At 42.9% G+C, this 14969-nt stretch overlaps 2 protein-coding genes across 2 annotated transcripts; both read left to right on the top strand.

Moving 5' to 3' along the window:
• Nucleotides 1-356: 356 nt before the first annotated feature.
• On the top strand, nt 357-1316 carry OR10Q1 (olfactory receptor family 10 subfamily Q member 1; the record flags this gene model as incomplete). The annotated part of the gene is made up of 1 exon (XM_081099972.1): nt 357-1316. The coding sequence occupies one exon, from the start codon at nt 357-359 to the stop codon at nt 1314-1316; it is 960 nt and encodes a 319-aa protein (XP_080956098.1).
• Nucleotides 1317-12595: 11279 nt separating this feature from the next.
• Nucleotides 12596-13534, top strand: LOC308525218 (olfactory receptor 1S1-like; the record flags this gene model as incomplete). Its single annotated transcript, XM_081100007.1, has 1 exon — nt 12596-13534. The coding sequence occupies one exon, from the start codon at nt 12596-12598 to the stop codon at nt 13532-13534; it is 939 nt and encodes a 312-aa protein (XP_080956133.1).
• Nucleotides 13535-14969: the final 1435 nt, after the last annotated feature.

Raw genomic sequence — 14969 nt, 5'->3', positions numbered from 1 at the left:
CACTATGCTATACACCTGAGACTAATACAAAATAATATTGAATATAAATTGTAATGAAAAAATTATTTTTAAATGACAAAATGATCATAACAATAACAGCAATAATAATAAAATATACCAGGGTAAAAAAAAAATGCATTGCACCAGAAATATCTATACATCTTTGTCACCAGAAATGTCTACAGATGAGTATATATCCCATTCATGAGCTTTCCTTAGAAACACATACCATACCGTCTATGTACATTTATTCTAAGCATTGATATTGGCAAAGTTAAAGTCAATTATTTTCTTCAGCTAATAGATGAACTCAGCAAAGGAAGATTCAGCACTTTCTGTTCTGTTTTGCAGGAGACATGTTTGCTAGGAGCCCTGTCCTCAACCAGTCCGGCCCCACTGAGTTTGTGTTCCGAGTATTCACTGCTGTCCCTGAATTCCAGGCCCTTCTCTTCGTCCTCTTCCTCCTCCTCTACCTGATGATCCTTTGTGGCAACACAGCCATCATCTGGGCGGTGTGCACACACAGCTCCCTGCGCACCCCAATGTATTTCTTCCTGTCCAACTTGTCCTTCATAGAGATCAGCTACACCACTGTTGTGGTGCCCTTGATGCTTTCCAACATCTTTGGAGCCCGGAAGCCCATTTCTCTGGCTGGCTGCGGGGCCCAAATGTTCTTTTTTGTCACACTTGGTAGTGCTGACTGTTTTCTCTTGGCAATCATGGCATATGATCGCTATGTGGCCATCTGCCACCCACTGCACTACACCCTCATCATGACCCAGAAGCTGTGCATCCAGATGGTGGGCTGTGCTGTGGGTCTGGCGCTCTACCTGTCCCTGCAGCTCACATCCTTAATCTTCACCTTGCCCTTCTGTGGACATCTCCGGGAAATCAACCACCTCCTCTGTGATGTGCCTCCGGTCCTGAGGCTGGCCTGCGCTGACATCCGTGTGCACCAGGCCGTCCTCTATGTCGTGAGTATCCTCGTGCTGATTGTCCCCTTTATCCTTATTTCTGTCTCCTACGTGTTCATCACCATGGCCATCCTGCGCATCCGTTCTGCTGAGGGCCGCCGCCGGGCCTTCTCCACCTGCTCTTCCCACCTCACCGTGGTCTTGCTACAGTATGGCTTCTGTGCCTTGGTCTATCTGCGTCCTCAATCTGTCTCTTCTGTGGAGGAGGACCGCCAATTTGCCCTCATTTACACCTTTGTCACCCCCTTACTCAACCCCCTGATTTACACCCTTAGGAACAAGGATGTCAAAGGTGCCCTCAGGAATGCCATCATCAGTAAAGCAGCCTTGGACACTGATTGAAGGGTTAGGGGAACTAGGGTGGGTGTCTGTAGGTCTCCATGATAATGAACTCTAAGCAAGAAATATAAAATTATAACACCTACTTTCTCACACTTTGCAGTTAACATTTCTCTTTTGCCATATTTGCTCTATGTCTATAATCCAGTCATTTTCCTGAAGTGTTTTAATTAAGACTTGAAAATTTGGACAAATCTTTCTATGGAGGAGCTCTAGTCTGCTAGTCCTAATTAAAAGATTCTCGGCTCAGACATGACATTAGCTCTATCAGGGAACCCTCACCCCATACACGCTGTGAGTAAAGGTTGGTACCTTTAGATGGCCTGTCTCCTGAGGAGGCAATGATATTAATTTATCTTGTGAAAGATGCCTCAAATAAGGACTATTCATTAAGACATATATTTTGCTCAAATAAATATATTTTATTATTGTTTTAGTTATGAGTGTATGGCTAAACATAATTTATTTAATGCATCCATATCCTTTACTTCATGCACCCCACTGGTCACCTTCATTTCCTTTCATTCTTCCATGCAGGGAGCTGTCAGAATTAGCATTCACTGACAAGGCTCTCACGCCATGTGTCATTCATGCAAGAGTATGGAAGACAGCTTGGTGTTGATGCCAGCACTGCTTTCATGAGCTGCCTATGCTGGTGGCTTCAGGTAGCCTTGTTCTTACCTCTTCGTCACCTCTTCCTGTGCCCTCACAATGCTGCTGCTCAGGTATCCACTCAGCAGGTGGCACTACTGTTCCTCCCACCTCAGCAAGGTCCTGCTGCAGGATGGTTGCTACACCTTCCTGTCCCTGTACCCCAACCACAGGTAAACCCACAAGTAGAATGGGCTTCCCTTCCTGGTGTTTCCCGCTGACACCATACTGCTCAACTCATTTACATCCTGAGGAACAATGAGGTGAAGAGGACTCCAGGGATAGCTTTCAGCAGGGATGCCCTCATTCAAAACAATTATCAGGCAGGGTGTCTGGATCCAGCCCCTGAAGCTGATGTTACTTAGCAGCAACTCCAGGAAGAAGAGTGAGAGTGCCCTCCAGTGAATATTAAAAGTGGTGGAAGAAATTGGTGTAATCCTTCTGAATATAATACAACTAGGTGTACCAAAGCCTAGAAAGGTTCTATTCTTTGATTCAATGATTCCTATTCTAAATCATAACTTCAAAAAAGTAAGAGAGAGAAAACCAAGATGGCGGCATAGGTAAACACCGGAGTTAGCTGCCTCAAACAACCACTTCACAAATACAACTAAAAGACTGAACAGACATCGCCCAGAACTACAGGAAGACTGGCTGAGGGGAAATTCTTCAACTAGAAGGAAAGAGAACAGCATACGAGACTCAGAGGAGGCGCAGTGCAGAAAATACAAAGATGCGGAGGTATGCGCGGAGCGGGCTGGTAGCTGAGGGCTCGGTTGTCATTTTCAATCGGGAGGGAGTCTCAGATTCTGAGCTCCAGATCCGGACGAGTCTCTAGGGACCCAGACTCAAACGGGAGAAGCGGGACTGTCTGGCTTTGGTCGAAACTCAAAGGCAGCTTTCTCTCCGAGGTTTGCAGCAGTTGCTGGGACTCTGAGAGGCAGAGCTTCTGGGGACAGGACTGAGAGCAGCCATAACTGCTCCCTCCACCCGCCCTGTTTGATCCCGTGTGACCTGCCCCGCCCAAGCCCTGCGCAGAGCCATTTGCCAGATAGCCTCAGGCAAAGGCTAGATTAGCACCTCCCTAGAGGACAGAAGTTTTCCCACTGCAGACACAGCTGATTCTCACAGCCAGTTGGCCTGGAGGTCAAACCCCCTAGTATTAACTACAACAATCAAGGCTTAACTACAACAAGACTGCGCACAAAGACCACTAGGGGGTGCACCAAGAAAGCATAAAAAATGCGGAGACAAAGAAACAGGACAAAACTGTCAATGGAGGATATTGAGTTCAGAACCACACTTTTAAGGACTCTCAAGAACTGTCTAGAAGCCGCCAATAAAGTTATTGAGATCCTCAAGAAATCTAATGAGACCCTCAATGTTGTGATAAAGAACCAACTAGAAATTAAGCATACACGGACTGAAATAACGAATATTATACAGACTCCTAACAGCAGACCAGAGGAGCGCAAGAATCAAGTCAAAGATTTGAAATGCGAAGAAACAAAAAACACCCAACTGGAAAAGCAAAATGAAAAAAGAATCCGAAAATACGAAGATAGTGTAAGGAGCCTCTGGGACAGCTTCAAGCATACCAACATCAGAATTATAGGGGTGCCAGAAGATGAGAGAGAGCAAGATATTGAAAACCTATTTGAAGAAATAATGACAGAAAACTTCCCCTACCTGCTGAAAAAAATAGACTTACAGGTCCAGGAAGCACAGAGAACCCCAAACAAAAGGAATCCAAAGAGGACTACACCAAGACACATCATAATTAAAATGCCAAGAGCAAAAGACAAAGAGAGAATCTTAAAAGCAGCAAGAGAAAGAAACTCAGTTACCTACAAGGGAATACCCATACGACTGTCAGCTGATTTCTCAACAGAAACTTTGCAGGCCAGAAGGGAGTGGCAAGAAATATTCAAAGTGATGAATAGCAAGAACCTACAACCAAGATTACTTTATCCAGTAAAGCTATCATTCAGAATTGAAGGTCAGATAAAGAGCTTCACAGATAAGGAAAAGCTAAAGGAGTTCATCACCACCAAACCAGTATTATATGAAATGCTGAAAGATATCCTTTAAGAAGAGGAAGAAGAAGAAAAAGGCAAAGATACAAATTATGAACAACAAATACGCATCTATCAACAAGTGAATCTAAGAATCAAGTGAATAAATAATCTGATGAACAGAATGAACTGGTGATTATAATAGAATCAGGGACATAGAAAGGGAATGGACTCACTATTCTTGGTGGGGAAAGGGGTGTGGGAGATGGGGGAAGAGACTGGACAAAAATTGTGCACCTAGGGATGAGGGATGGAAAAGAATATCCTCAGGTGAGGATTAACAACAAAAAATAGGAGCCCAATTCTGTAAAACACATGCATAATGATTAATGCAAAAACACCAAAAAGTTAACAGTTGTTATCTGTGGTTTGTAGAATTATAGATACTTTTCCTTCTTTATTAATTTACTAGAGGCCCAGTGCACGAATTTGTGCCCCAATGGGGTCCCTCAGCCTGGCCTGTGGGATAGGGCTGAAATCGGCTCTCTGACATCCCCTGAGGGGTCCCATATTGCAAAGGGTGCAGGCTAGGACGAGGGACCCCACCAGTGCACGATTGGGGCTGGGGAGGGATACAAGAGGTTGGCCTACTGGGGAGGGACTGTGGGAGAGCTCCAGGGCATGTCCAGCCCATCTCACTCAGTCGCAATCGGCTGGACCCCAGCAGCAAGCTAACCTACCAGTTGGAGCATCTGTCCCCTGGTGGTCAGTGCACGCCATAGCGAGCAGTGAGTAGCCTTAGCATATAATTAGCATATTATGCTTTGATTGGTTGAATGGACAACAGACGAATGGACACTTAGCATAGTAGGCTTTTATTATAAAGGATTCATTTTTCATCCTATCTAATAATAGACAAACATGGTAGTTGACCGTACCTTCGCTATGCCTCCCACTGGCTAATCAGTGCAATATGCAAAATAACCCAACCAAGATGGCAGCCAGCAGCCATGCAGCTGAAGCGAGCAGGAGGCTTGCTTGCTCTAGTGATGGAGGAAGCCAAGGTTCCCCGCCTGCCGTGGCCCAGCTCTGAGCTCTGAAAGCAACAAAGTTTCAATTACAGAAGCTAAACAAACCCCAGATACCTGCTTTCAGCAGGCCGTGGCCTCGGAGCTGGAGCGAGCAGGAGCCAGCTCTCAGCTCCAGTGACGGCAACAAAGTTTCAATTATAGAAGGTAAATAAATCCCAGAATAAAAAAAGAAGAAGAAGAAAGAAAGAAAGGAGAGGCTGGGAGCTTCAATCGCCGGCCACCCTGAAGACGGCCCTCAGCCCCTCACCCAGACTGGCCAGGCACCCCAGTGGGGACCCCCCCCTAAAGGGGATGCAGGCAGCCTGAAAAGAGCCATCAGCACCTCATCCAGGCTGGCCAGGCAACCCAGTGGGGACCCCCACCCTGAAGGGGGTGTGACCAGCTGCAAACAGCCATCAGCCCCTCACCCAGGCTGGCCAGGCACCCAAGCGGGACCCCCACCCTGATCCGGGACACCCTTCAGGGCAAACCAGCCAGCCCCCACCCGTGCACCAGGCCTCTATCCTATATAGTAAAAGGGTAATATGTAAACTGACCCTAACAGCAGAAAGCCTGGGAATGACTGGTCACTATGACACACACTGACCACCAGGGGGCAGACACTCAATGCAGGAGCTGCCCTCTGGTGGTCAGTGTGCTCCCACATCGGGGAGCTCTGCTCAGCCACAAGCCAGGCTGATGGCTGCCAGTACAGCAGTGGTGGTGGGAGCCTCTCCTGCCTCCTCAGCAGCGCTAAGGATGTCCGACTGCAGCTTAGATCTGCTCCCCGCTGGCAAGTGGACATCCCCTGAGGGCTGCCGGGCTGCCAGAGGGATGTCTGATTGCCAGCTTAAGCCCAATTCCCCGGGAGCAGGCCTAAGCCAGCAGGTGGTCATCCCCTGAAGGGTCCCAGATTGCGAGAGGGCACAGGTCGGGCTGAGGGATTCCCCCCCCCCTCAGTGCACAAATTTTTGTGCACCAGGCCTCTGGTGTTTTTAATAATAAGACTGTGTTTCTCCTACACTCAAAAAAGAATCTGACATGCATATAGATTTATTTGGCACATAAACTTCCCATCATCACAGTACCATGATCCTTCTCCACTTGTCACATTTTTCCTACATTCCACTTCTTTTTTTTTTTTTTTTTTTTTTTTTGGTTACTTCTTTTTTTCTTCAAACCTACTGTTGATGCTTTACAATTTTTTTAAGCTGATTTCACATGGGGATAAGGAAAATGAATTACAAAGTGTTACTTATTCTGGAAAGAGTTATGGATTTAACAATATATTAGAAATGTCTTTGTTTCCAACTAAATGTTGGAGAAGAACAAAACTCTATGGTTGGCAGTTTGCTTATTAACAAATGCAGGCCAAGTCATATCAGATTATATGAATCAATTAAATGTACATAGTGTGCTAGGCATTGTCTGGAATGCCAATAAAAGGTAAGTTTGGCCCTGACTGGTTTGGCTCAGTGGATAGAGCATTGGCCTATGGACTGAAGGGTCCTGGGTTTGATTCTTATCAAGGGCATGTACCTTGGTTATGGGCTCAATCCCCAGTAGGGGGTGTTCAGGAGGCAGCTGATTGATGTTTCTCATCAATGTTTCTAACTCTCTATTCCTCTCCCTTCCTCTCCATAAAAATCAATAAAATATTTTTTTTAAAAAAAGGTAAGCTTGCATGCATTTCCATGCCTCCTTTCATTTCTATTTAATGCCACAAATCATTCAGAAGATTAACTTGGAACTCAAAAAAAAGAGGGTGAAATGTTACTCTATTGGGAAGAAAGACCTGAAGGATCTATCAGTCCTTTCAACTGAATTACTGGACTCCCTTAGTTACTTTCCTGTACCTATTTTAGCTGAATAAAATTAGCTTCTCTTTCTTAATGAAAAATTGTCCCTTTGATATAAAATTGTCCCCATAAAATTGTTAGTTCCTGGAATTAGAACACTGAGTGGAGTATATCAGGAGTCAAATGATGGAACTGAAATGTCAATCAATGATGTTTCCCTTGAGAAAATGCTGATCTCCCTGGTTTCCCTAAATGGTAGCTTTCTGGTAGCATAAGTGGAAGTCAGAACTTGCAAAACTGTTTAGGTTTCCTCCACTGTTCCTCTCCTGCATCTTCAGCACTTCTTTTAAAATTCTATTCCTTCATTCAAAACCCTGCTCATCGCTTTCATGCAGCCTTTTGGGTTTTTGAGTTTGTTCTTTGTATCAACTGACTTACAGAGCAGTACTTGCCCAGGAAGTAACCTCTCCATCCACTAACATTCTCTATTTACACCTCTTTTGTTGGAATTTTATTAAAATACATTTTATCATGTAGTGTAATTAATTGAGTATATGTCTCCCTACAAATCAATAAGCAACTTGAGTCCAAACTACTTGGCAAAATCATCACTGGTATGGTATGTTGTCACAGTGGATTTCTCCAACTCTTTCCTTACAGTTTAATTGGAGGATGAAAGGAAGGCTTAGTCACAGTGATGGGAGCAGTATTTTTATGTGAGAATTTTTTCCCAGCATTTCTCAAATATATATACTAGAGGCCCAGTGCATGAAAATTCATGCACTGGAAGGGGGGGTCCCTCAGTACGACCTGTCCCCTCTCACAGTCCAGGAGCCCTCAGGGGCAGGTGATGCCCCCATCACACCTCTGCTGCTGTCACTGCCAGCAGTGCAAGCCTCAGCCGGCCCTGGTTACCTGAGCCTCGGGTGGTCTTAGGCAGCTGGACAGCCGCCATCCGAGGCTTGCCTGCACCTCAGGCCGGCCCTGGGCGGCTGGGCAGCTGACAGCCAAGGCTTGCCTGCACCTCAGGCCAGCCCTGGGTGGCTGGGGGGCTGAGGGGACTGGGGGACTCCGGAGGCAGTCACCCCAGCGGGGTTGAGGGGACAGGACGCCGCCATTGTGGCTGTGGGCACCGCCATCTTTAAGGGCATGGCAGTCAATTAGCATATTCCCTCCTTATTGGCTGTGGGCACCACCATCTTTGTGACAGCATGAAGATCAGTTTGCATATTCCCTCTTTATTAGATAGGATGTGTGTGTGTGTGTGTGTGTGTGTGTGTGTGTGTGTATACATTTAAATCCAAATTCTGAGAAAAAGTAGTTGAGAAATCAAGAAAATGGGGGGAAATATTATAATCCTCCTGCATGAATTACAGCATAATGATCAACACAGAGAGGCAATGAGTTCAGAGGAGTCATGTCAAGGGGAAAGCAGGAGACATGGCACACAGTCAAACATTAAGTCTGCATTTCTGGAATCTGGACAAGAAGCACTGGAAGAAGAGCAGTCACGATCTAATCAGCCAGTCTTGCTAGTAGCTGCTTCTGAGTGTGTGTGCATGGCCCTATCTGCTGCCAACATGAGTCATTCTTACAAATAAAATCAACATTTATAAGTTTATATGTGTAGGATATTATACAAATCCTATGAGTGATGTTCCAAGAAAGAAATTTTGGAAGCAAATTTAACTCCTTAAATTGGAAATTTTGACATGTGGTTCTGTGTAGTGCTGTTCATCTTACTGGGAGATCTGAATGCTTAGTTATTAAAATATCACCCAATAATAATCATGGGCATATTCCAGTATTTGGCTATTCACTGTAGTCTACATACTTGATATATACTAATACACCTAGTATTTATAGTTATTAAACAAATTTAGATACCTATAATAATAATTAAAGTGTATAAATAATGTCAAAATATTTTAAGAATGACGTAAGTTTATGCATTCCTGAAAATTTCTAGGGGTTTCAATTTCTCATTCTCACATGTTAAAGACCAAGGAAACCATATAGGAAGTGTGTGTTTGTTCATGTCTGTGTTGTCTAATTACAACTAATAAGTGTAGATAGAGAGATGGCTAGATAAGGAAATGATTGAGTGAAATAGATTATAAAACACATCCTGGGCAGACAGTTTGTATTATGGATATGGGATGAGTCAGAATAACCCACAGTACCACATCATCAAGAATCTCAAATGGTGCCTAACCAGTTTGGCTCAGTGGATAGAGCATCGGCCTGTGAACTGAAGGGTCCCAGGTTTGATTCCGGTCAAGGGCATGTACCCTGGCTGCGGGCACATCCCCAGTTGGGTGGTGTGCAGGAGGCAGCTGATCGATGCCTCTTTCTCATCGATGTTTCTAACTCTCTATCCTTCTCCCTTTCTCTCTGTAAAAAAATCAATAAAATATATATATATATTTTTTTAAAAAGAATCTCAAATGGTGAAGGGGGCAGGGATTTAGGATAAGAAGAATAATATTGAGATACAGTGACTTGTAGATGAAGAAGGAATTATTTTATGTGTCAGACACTGGCTTGTATGCTTAAATTTATAGACAGAAACATAAGATATTTGCTTTCAAAGAGTTCAGATTATTGGGAAAGTGAACATGCAATTATGAGTCAATCTTTTTTTGTCTAGAGTAGAAGAGAGTAACATATGCAAGAAGACAATAGTGTCACATAGGCCAGCGTCTTCCTCAACATAAGTTTTGGTAAGTTCTGTTTTTTCCAAGAAGGATTTCTTACTTTTTCCCCATAACCGAGGAGTTCTCAGAAGTCCTAGCTCCAAAATGTCTAAATCAACAGCTCCCTCCTACCTGCCCATATGAGGACAGCAAATCCATGTATTTATACATAAGTGCCTCCCACTTACTTGTTCTATCCTGGGTCTTATTTCTGAGTAAATGCCACATACCTGCCACATCTCTTCCCTCTTGCCTAATGTGGATTAACTTCCTATGCAACTGGGAGGCTGACTCTTCACTCTGAATGTTATCATATGTAGGAGCATTCTTGGCTCCACTCTGTCTCCCAGAATCTGCTTCCAGAATCCCAGCAAAGATTTAACATCTCAACCTCTGCTTATCTGGGAGAAAAGATAAGGCAAGAAAATATTTTCCATTGATTCAGATGTGATAATAGATTCAAATTCCATTTGAAGCAAAAAGAAAAAGTGGGAGCTTGTTTTGCTTCTATTATAATGTAATCAAAGTGTAAATACCATACAATAAAATACATAGATCTCAACTGGTTCGGGTTGATGTGTTTGGACAATTGTACTCAGTAATGAAATGTTTTTATCACCCCAGAAAGTTCTCTTGTGCCCCTTTCCAATCAAGTCCTCTCCCAGCCCAATCAACCACTGCACTGTTCTGGCTTCTATCACTCATATTTCCCTTCTAGGTGTGGGTAGCTATATAAATGATAGATAGATAGATAGATAGATAGATAGATAGATAGATAGATAGAAAAACTTGCTTTTTCTTTTTTCTCCATTGTCCATTTATTTTAAATACTAGAGGCCTGATGCACAAAATTCGTGCAAGGGGCTCGGCCCCCACTGCAGCAGCGGCAGCCACCTCTGCCTCAGCGCCCCCCGCCCACTGTGGCAGCCACTTCTGCCTCGGCCCTTGCAACCGTGGCTTCGTCCAGAAGGACATCTGGAAGGACGTCCTGTCTAATTAGCATATTACCCTCTTATTATTATAGATTAGTCATGAATAACTATATAGTTAGTCTGTAGGTGAAGTTGCTTTCTGCTGAGGAGGGGGTGAGTGTTCTTGGTTTGGGTGAGAAATAAGGATATTTAAACATTAGAAGAAGGAATGTACGGATTTGGGCTTTGTCTCTGGCTATACAGCCTCCCTTGCTCCTATCCATTTCAGGGTCTGTTTTTTCAGTTTTCCCAATGTATCTGTAAAACACTCAATATTATTTCAATATGTTTCTTTTCAATATTAAAAACCCAGATTTTATTTCTTTTATTGGCAACTAAGAGTACTGAGTGCTAAATCAATGGGTCCCTAGATTTCCTTCCCATGCTGACATTCATTCAAGTGACACAGAGGCCATAGCCTACCCTTTCCACTAGAGATAGCATCTCTTGGGACTCATTGCCCCTCTTGCAGGAATTAACTCAATTCTTGAGATATTTTACTAATTGCTCCCCCTCTACTAGGCACTACAGGGTAAACAGAGAAGGAATTCTCAAAATGCTTACTATCTTACTGGGAACATAAGACACACAACAAATAATTCACTCTACGAAGAGCAGTAACCAACTAAGTTACAAACAGGAAATCACAGGTAGGGAGAGGTACCAGAAGATGAACAAACAAAAAAATCAGAGTTAACTGTCTATTTCCCATTTACCTCATAGAGACTGGTATGTGAAAACAACTGTTTGTCTTGAGGAAAACACCTTGGGGATACAATCCCAAAGGACTTAGAAGGTGCTAATGTCCCATGTGAGCTCAGCATGATGACTATTAACTCCGATTCTTGGGAAAAGAGTCTGATTCTGAAAATCACATAAGAGCTGCTCTTAGTCACTCCACTGCTGCCCTGCCAACAACACATTAAACTATTGAGTCTAGAGTCCAGTCACTTTCTGAGATCCTACCATCTTTCAAAGGTGAGCTTTTTTAACTTAGTGCTGCTCTTAACCAGGGAGGCAGATGCCTCAGGAGGTCAGCAAAATTTGTACAGTATAGCGGATGGGTGGGAAAGGCAGGACAGGAAGGTGAGAGTAGAGATTGTCCCTTAAAAATATACAGTTCTACATTCTGGTTAAGCCCAAACCATTTGGGCATAGTGAATTTTTACCCTCATCTTTCTATGATTCTTCTTTCCTAAGAGAGCCACTCCATGACCTCCTACTGCTATAATCTCCTCTACTCCGTAGGTTGCTTCTTGGTTGGAGTCCCAATGACATGGTTTGACTTCAACAACCCCCTGCAGCATCGACTTGGCCTATAAAAAAATCACATATTCATTCTATGCCATAGATGAGGAAGCATTGCCCTATCCCTGGTATACTGGGCTGATCCAGTGAGCATTCTCTTTTAGAAGTGAGAGGCAAACATGTCTTTAGATCTTTATGCATCCTCTAAACTGTCTGTTTACCCAACATCTAGCCATGAGTAAAGCAAAATTCTGGTCTACATTCTCCAAGAGCAGTTCTTTTGGAGTCCCCCCTAAGTTGAGGAGGAAGGAGTATATACCCATACTCATTCTTAACCCTCAATTGTTTTTCCTTCCCCAAACTCTTCACTTTAATGACACTTCAAAATTCTATCTTCTTCGATTTAAAGGATGAGGATGGATGGTGGGAAAAGTCTTAGAACTAAGTTGTTCATTTTTAAGTAATTCCTTCAGAGAGGGGTATCTAGCATCTTTAGAATATGGCATATACCTCAAATATTATCTTAATTTGGGGAATTTAACTACAGTTGGAGCCCACTGTAAAAATCACATTCAGAATTATGTTAGAGTTTAAAACATTTTTATTGAGAAGTATCTGTCATGTCTCTATTTTTTCTTTGTGAAAGGCATTTACTAGAGCTCTGCACAGCTGACACAGTTCCTTATTAAGTAATCTTTCTCCACCCTTCATTGCCCTTCAGCCTAAATGAAGTGCCCACCCCCCTGCAATGGCTGTAACTAAATGGTACTATATTGGGGTTCCTTGTGGGGAGAAGAAGACCTTGTGTTCCTTTCTTCAGATCAATAGAAATATGCATCAAGGAAACCAAACCAGCATCTCTGAATTCCTCCTCCTGGGACTCTCCAATGAGATTGAGAAGCAGAATCTCCTCTATGTGCTTTTCCTTGGAATGTACCTGGTCACTGTGGTTGGAAATGGCCTCATCATTCTGGCCATCAGCTTGGACTCTTACCTTCACACCCCAATGTACCTCTTCCTTGCTAATCTATCCTTTGCTGATATTTCCTCCATTTCCACCTCAGTCCCCAAAATGCTGATGAATATTCAGACCAAGCGTCAATCCATCTCCTATGAGAGCTGCATCACACAGATGTACTTTTCTATTGTGTTTGTTGTCATTGACAATTTCCTCTTGGGAGTCATGGCCTATGACCGTTTTGTGGCTATCTGCCACCCTCTGAACTATACAACCATCATGCAGCCCAGGTTCTGCATTTTGCTGACAATTATCCCATGGGTCCTCAGTAATATTGTTGCCCTGACACACACTCTTCTGCTCCTTGAATTGTGCTTCTGTGACAACAACACTCTTTCACACTTCTTCTGTGACTTGGCCTCTCTGCTCAAACTATCCTGCTCAGACACAGCTATCAATGAGCTTGTGTTATTCATCGTGGGCTTATCAGTCATCACATTCCCTTTTGCCCTCATCCTCTTCTCCTATATCTGCATTGTCAGGGCTGTCCTGATAATCTCATCCACAGAGGGAAAGTGGAAAGCCTTCTCCACCTGTGCCTCTCACCTGACAGTTGTATTGCTCTTCTATGGGACCATTGTAGGGGTTTATTTCTTTCCCTCATCCACTCACCCTGATGACAGAGATAAAATTGGTGCAGTACTATTCACTGTGGTGACACCCATGATGAACCCCTTCATCTATAGCCTGAGGAATAAGGACATAAAAGGTACCCTGAGGAAGCTCATCAATAGGAAAACTTCCTGCCTTTGATGTCCCAGGTATCTGAATTCCTTTTATCCTCATAACCAGATGGATGATTCTGTCCAAAGTTTGTGGTATAGTGGTAATAGTTCAGCTTTTAATAAGCTTTAGGGTATCTGCCTTCTATTCTAACCTCTGAAGAGTTGGGGCTTTTTCATGTTGCTCTGATCTTGCAAACAAACCCCTTAATTCCCTTAAGTCACAACCATAAATCATGTCTGATTATAATGTGTATTACTATAAACTTTGACAGAAATTGTACATAACTTAGATAATAACCCAGTGCATGTAGTACCTACAATCTAGCTTTTTCAGCTTTGAATATGTTTATTAGTAATTCCTTTATTCAATCTAGATTTCTCTATATTGGCTTTCCTGTTTTGCCAAGTTACTATTCAGTTATTATAAAGAAGGATCCACATTCAAACAATTTTGGACCACTTAGAGTTAAGTAAAACAAACTGTTTTAATTAGACAACTTCTCAGAGCTTTTAGTATAGGATAAATCTCCAGAAGGGTAAGATGGTTTGCAGTATTTCTCAAAACTAAACATGTTCAATCATACCGGACCTGATTCATCACAGATTAGTTCATAGGTCGTGTGTTGTGAAAAATACATTTTGGGAAATGTATTTAGATGGAAAACCAGAAAGTGTGCATACAGAAGCCATCAATTCTTATCCTGACTCTGTGCCCAAGTAGCTGTGAGATTTTAGGCATGTCAGTTCACTTTATTGAGCCTATTTTCTCATCTATAAAATGAGGCCATTGGCACCAGTTGTTTCCAACTGTGTGTGAACATCAGGATTGCTTGGGGGTACTCATCTTCTTCATCTGTAAAATGAAAATAATAATCCCAACATCTTAAAGCTGTGTGTTGCTAAATGGACATGTATATTATACAACTACCATGCTATTTAGTATACCGTAGGCATTAAAATAAAATTTAAAAGGTGTTCCTTTTTTTGCGACTGTCACATGGCTTCCAACTTTAATATGCCTTCCCTCCTAAATTAGGTTTATCTGTCTCCAGTCTAAGCTGACTTCTATTTTTCTCTAAACATAAAATCCAACTTCTTTAAGAGAAACTATATTATCAGCCACCTGCTTTTCTCTGTGGCATCTCTTAAACTTTTATGTCTCATGTGCATTTTCATTACAAATGTAAAACCACCTGTTTTTATATGGGTTACCGACTAGCCTCTTCACTGTCCTGCTTTCCTCAAGTGCCTCAACATCTACTTCATTTTACCCACACCTTCAACATGAAACATCACAGAGCTCCACTTTCATTATTCCACTTAGAATAGCAGAAAGTCCTAGATTTGTAATCAGGAGACTTGGAGTCTGGCCCAACTCTGCAGCTAACTCACCATGTGACAAGCCATGTTACTAATCTCAGTCTCTTTTTCTGTAATAGGACCATTGGGTCTAATATAACAAA

This window comes from Myotis nattereri, assembly GCF_964212035.1.
Source record: "Myotis nattereri genome assembly, chromosome: 9".
NCBI lineage: Eukaryota > Metazoa > Chordata > Mammalia > Chiroptera > Vespertilionidae > Myotis > Myotis nattereri.
The sequence above is the reverse complement of the archived record's forward strand: the minus strand, read 5'-3'. Positions and strand labels throughout refer to the sequence as shown.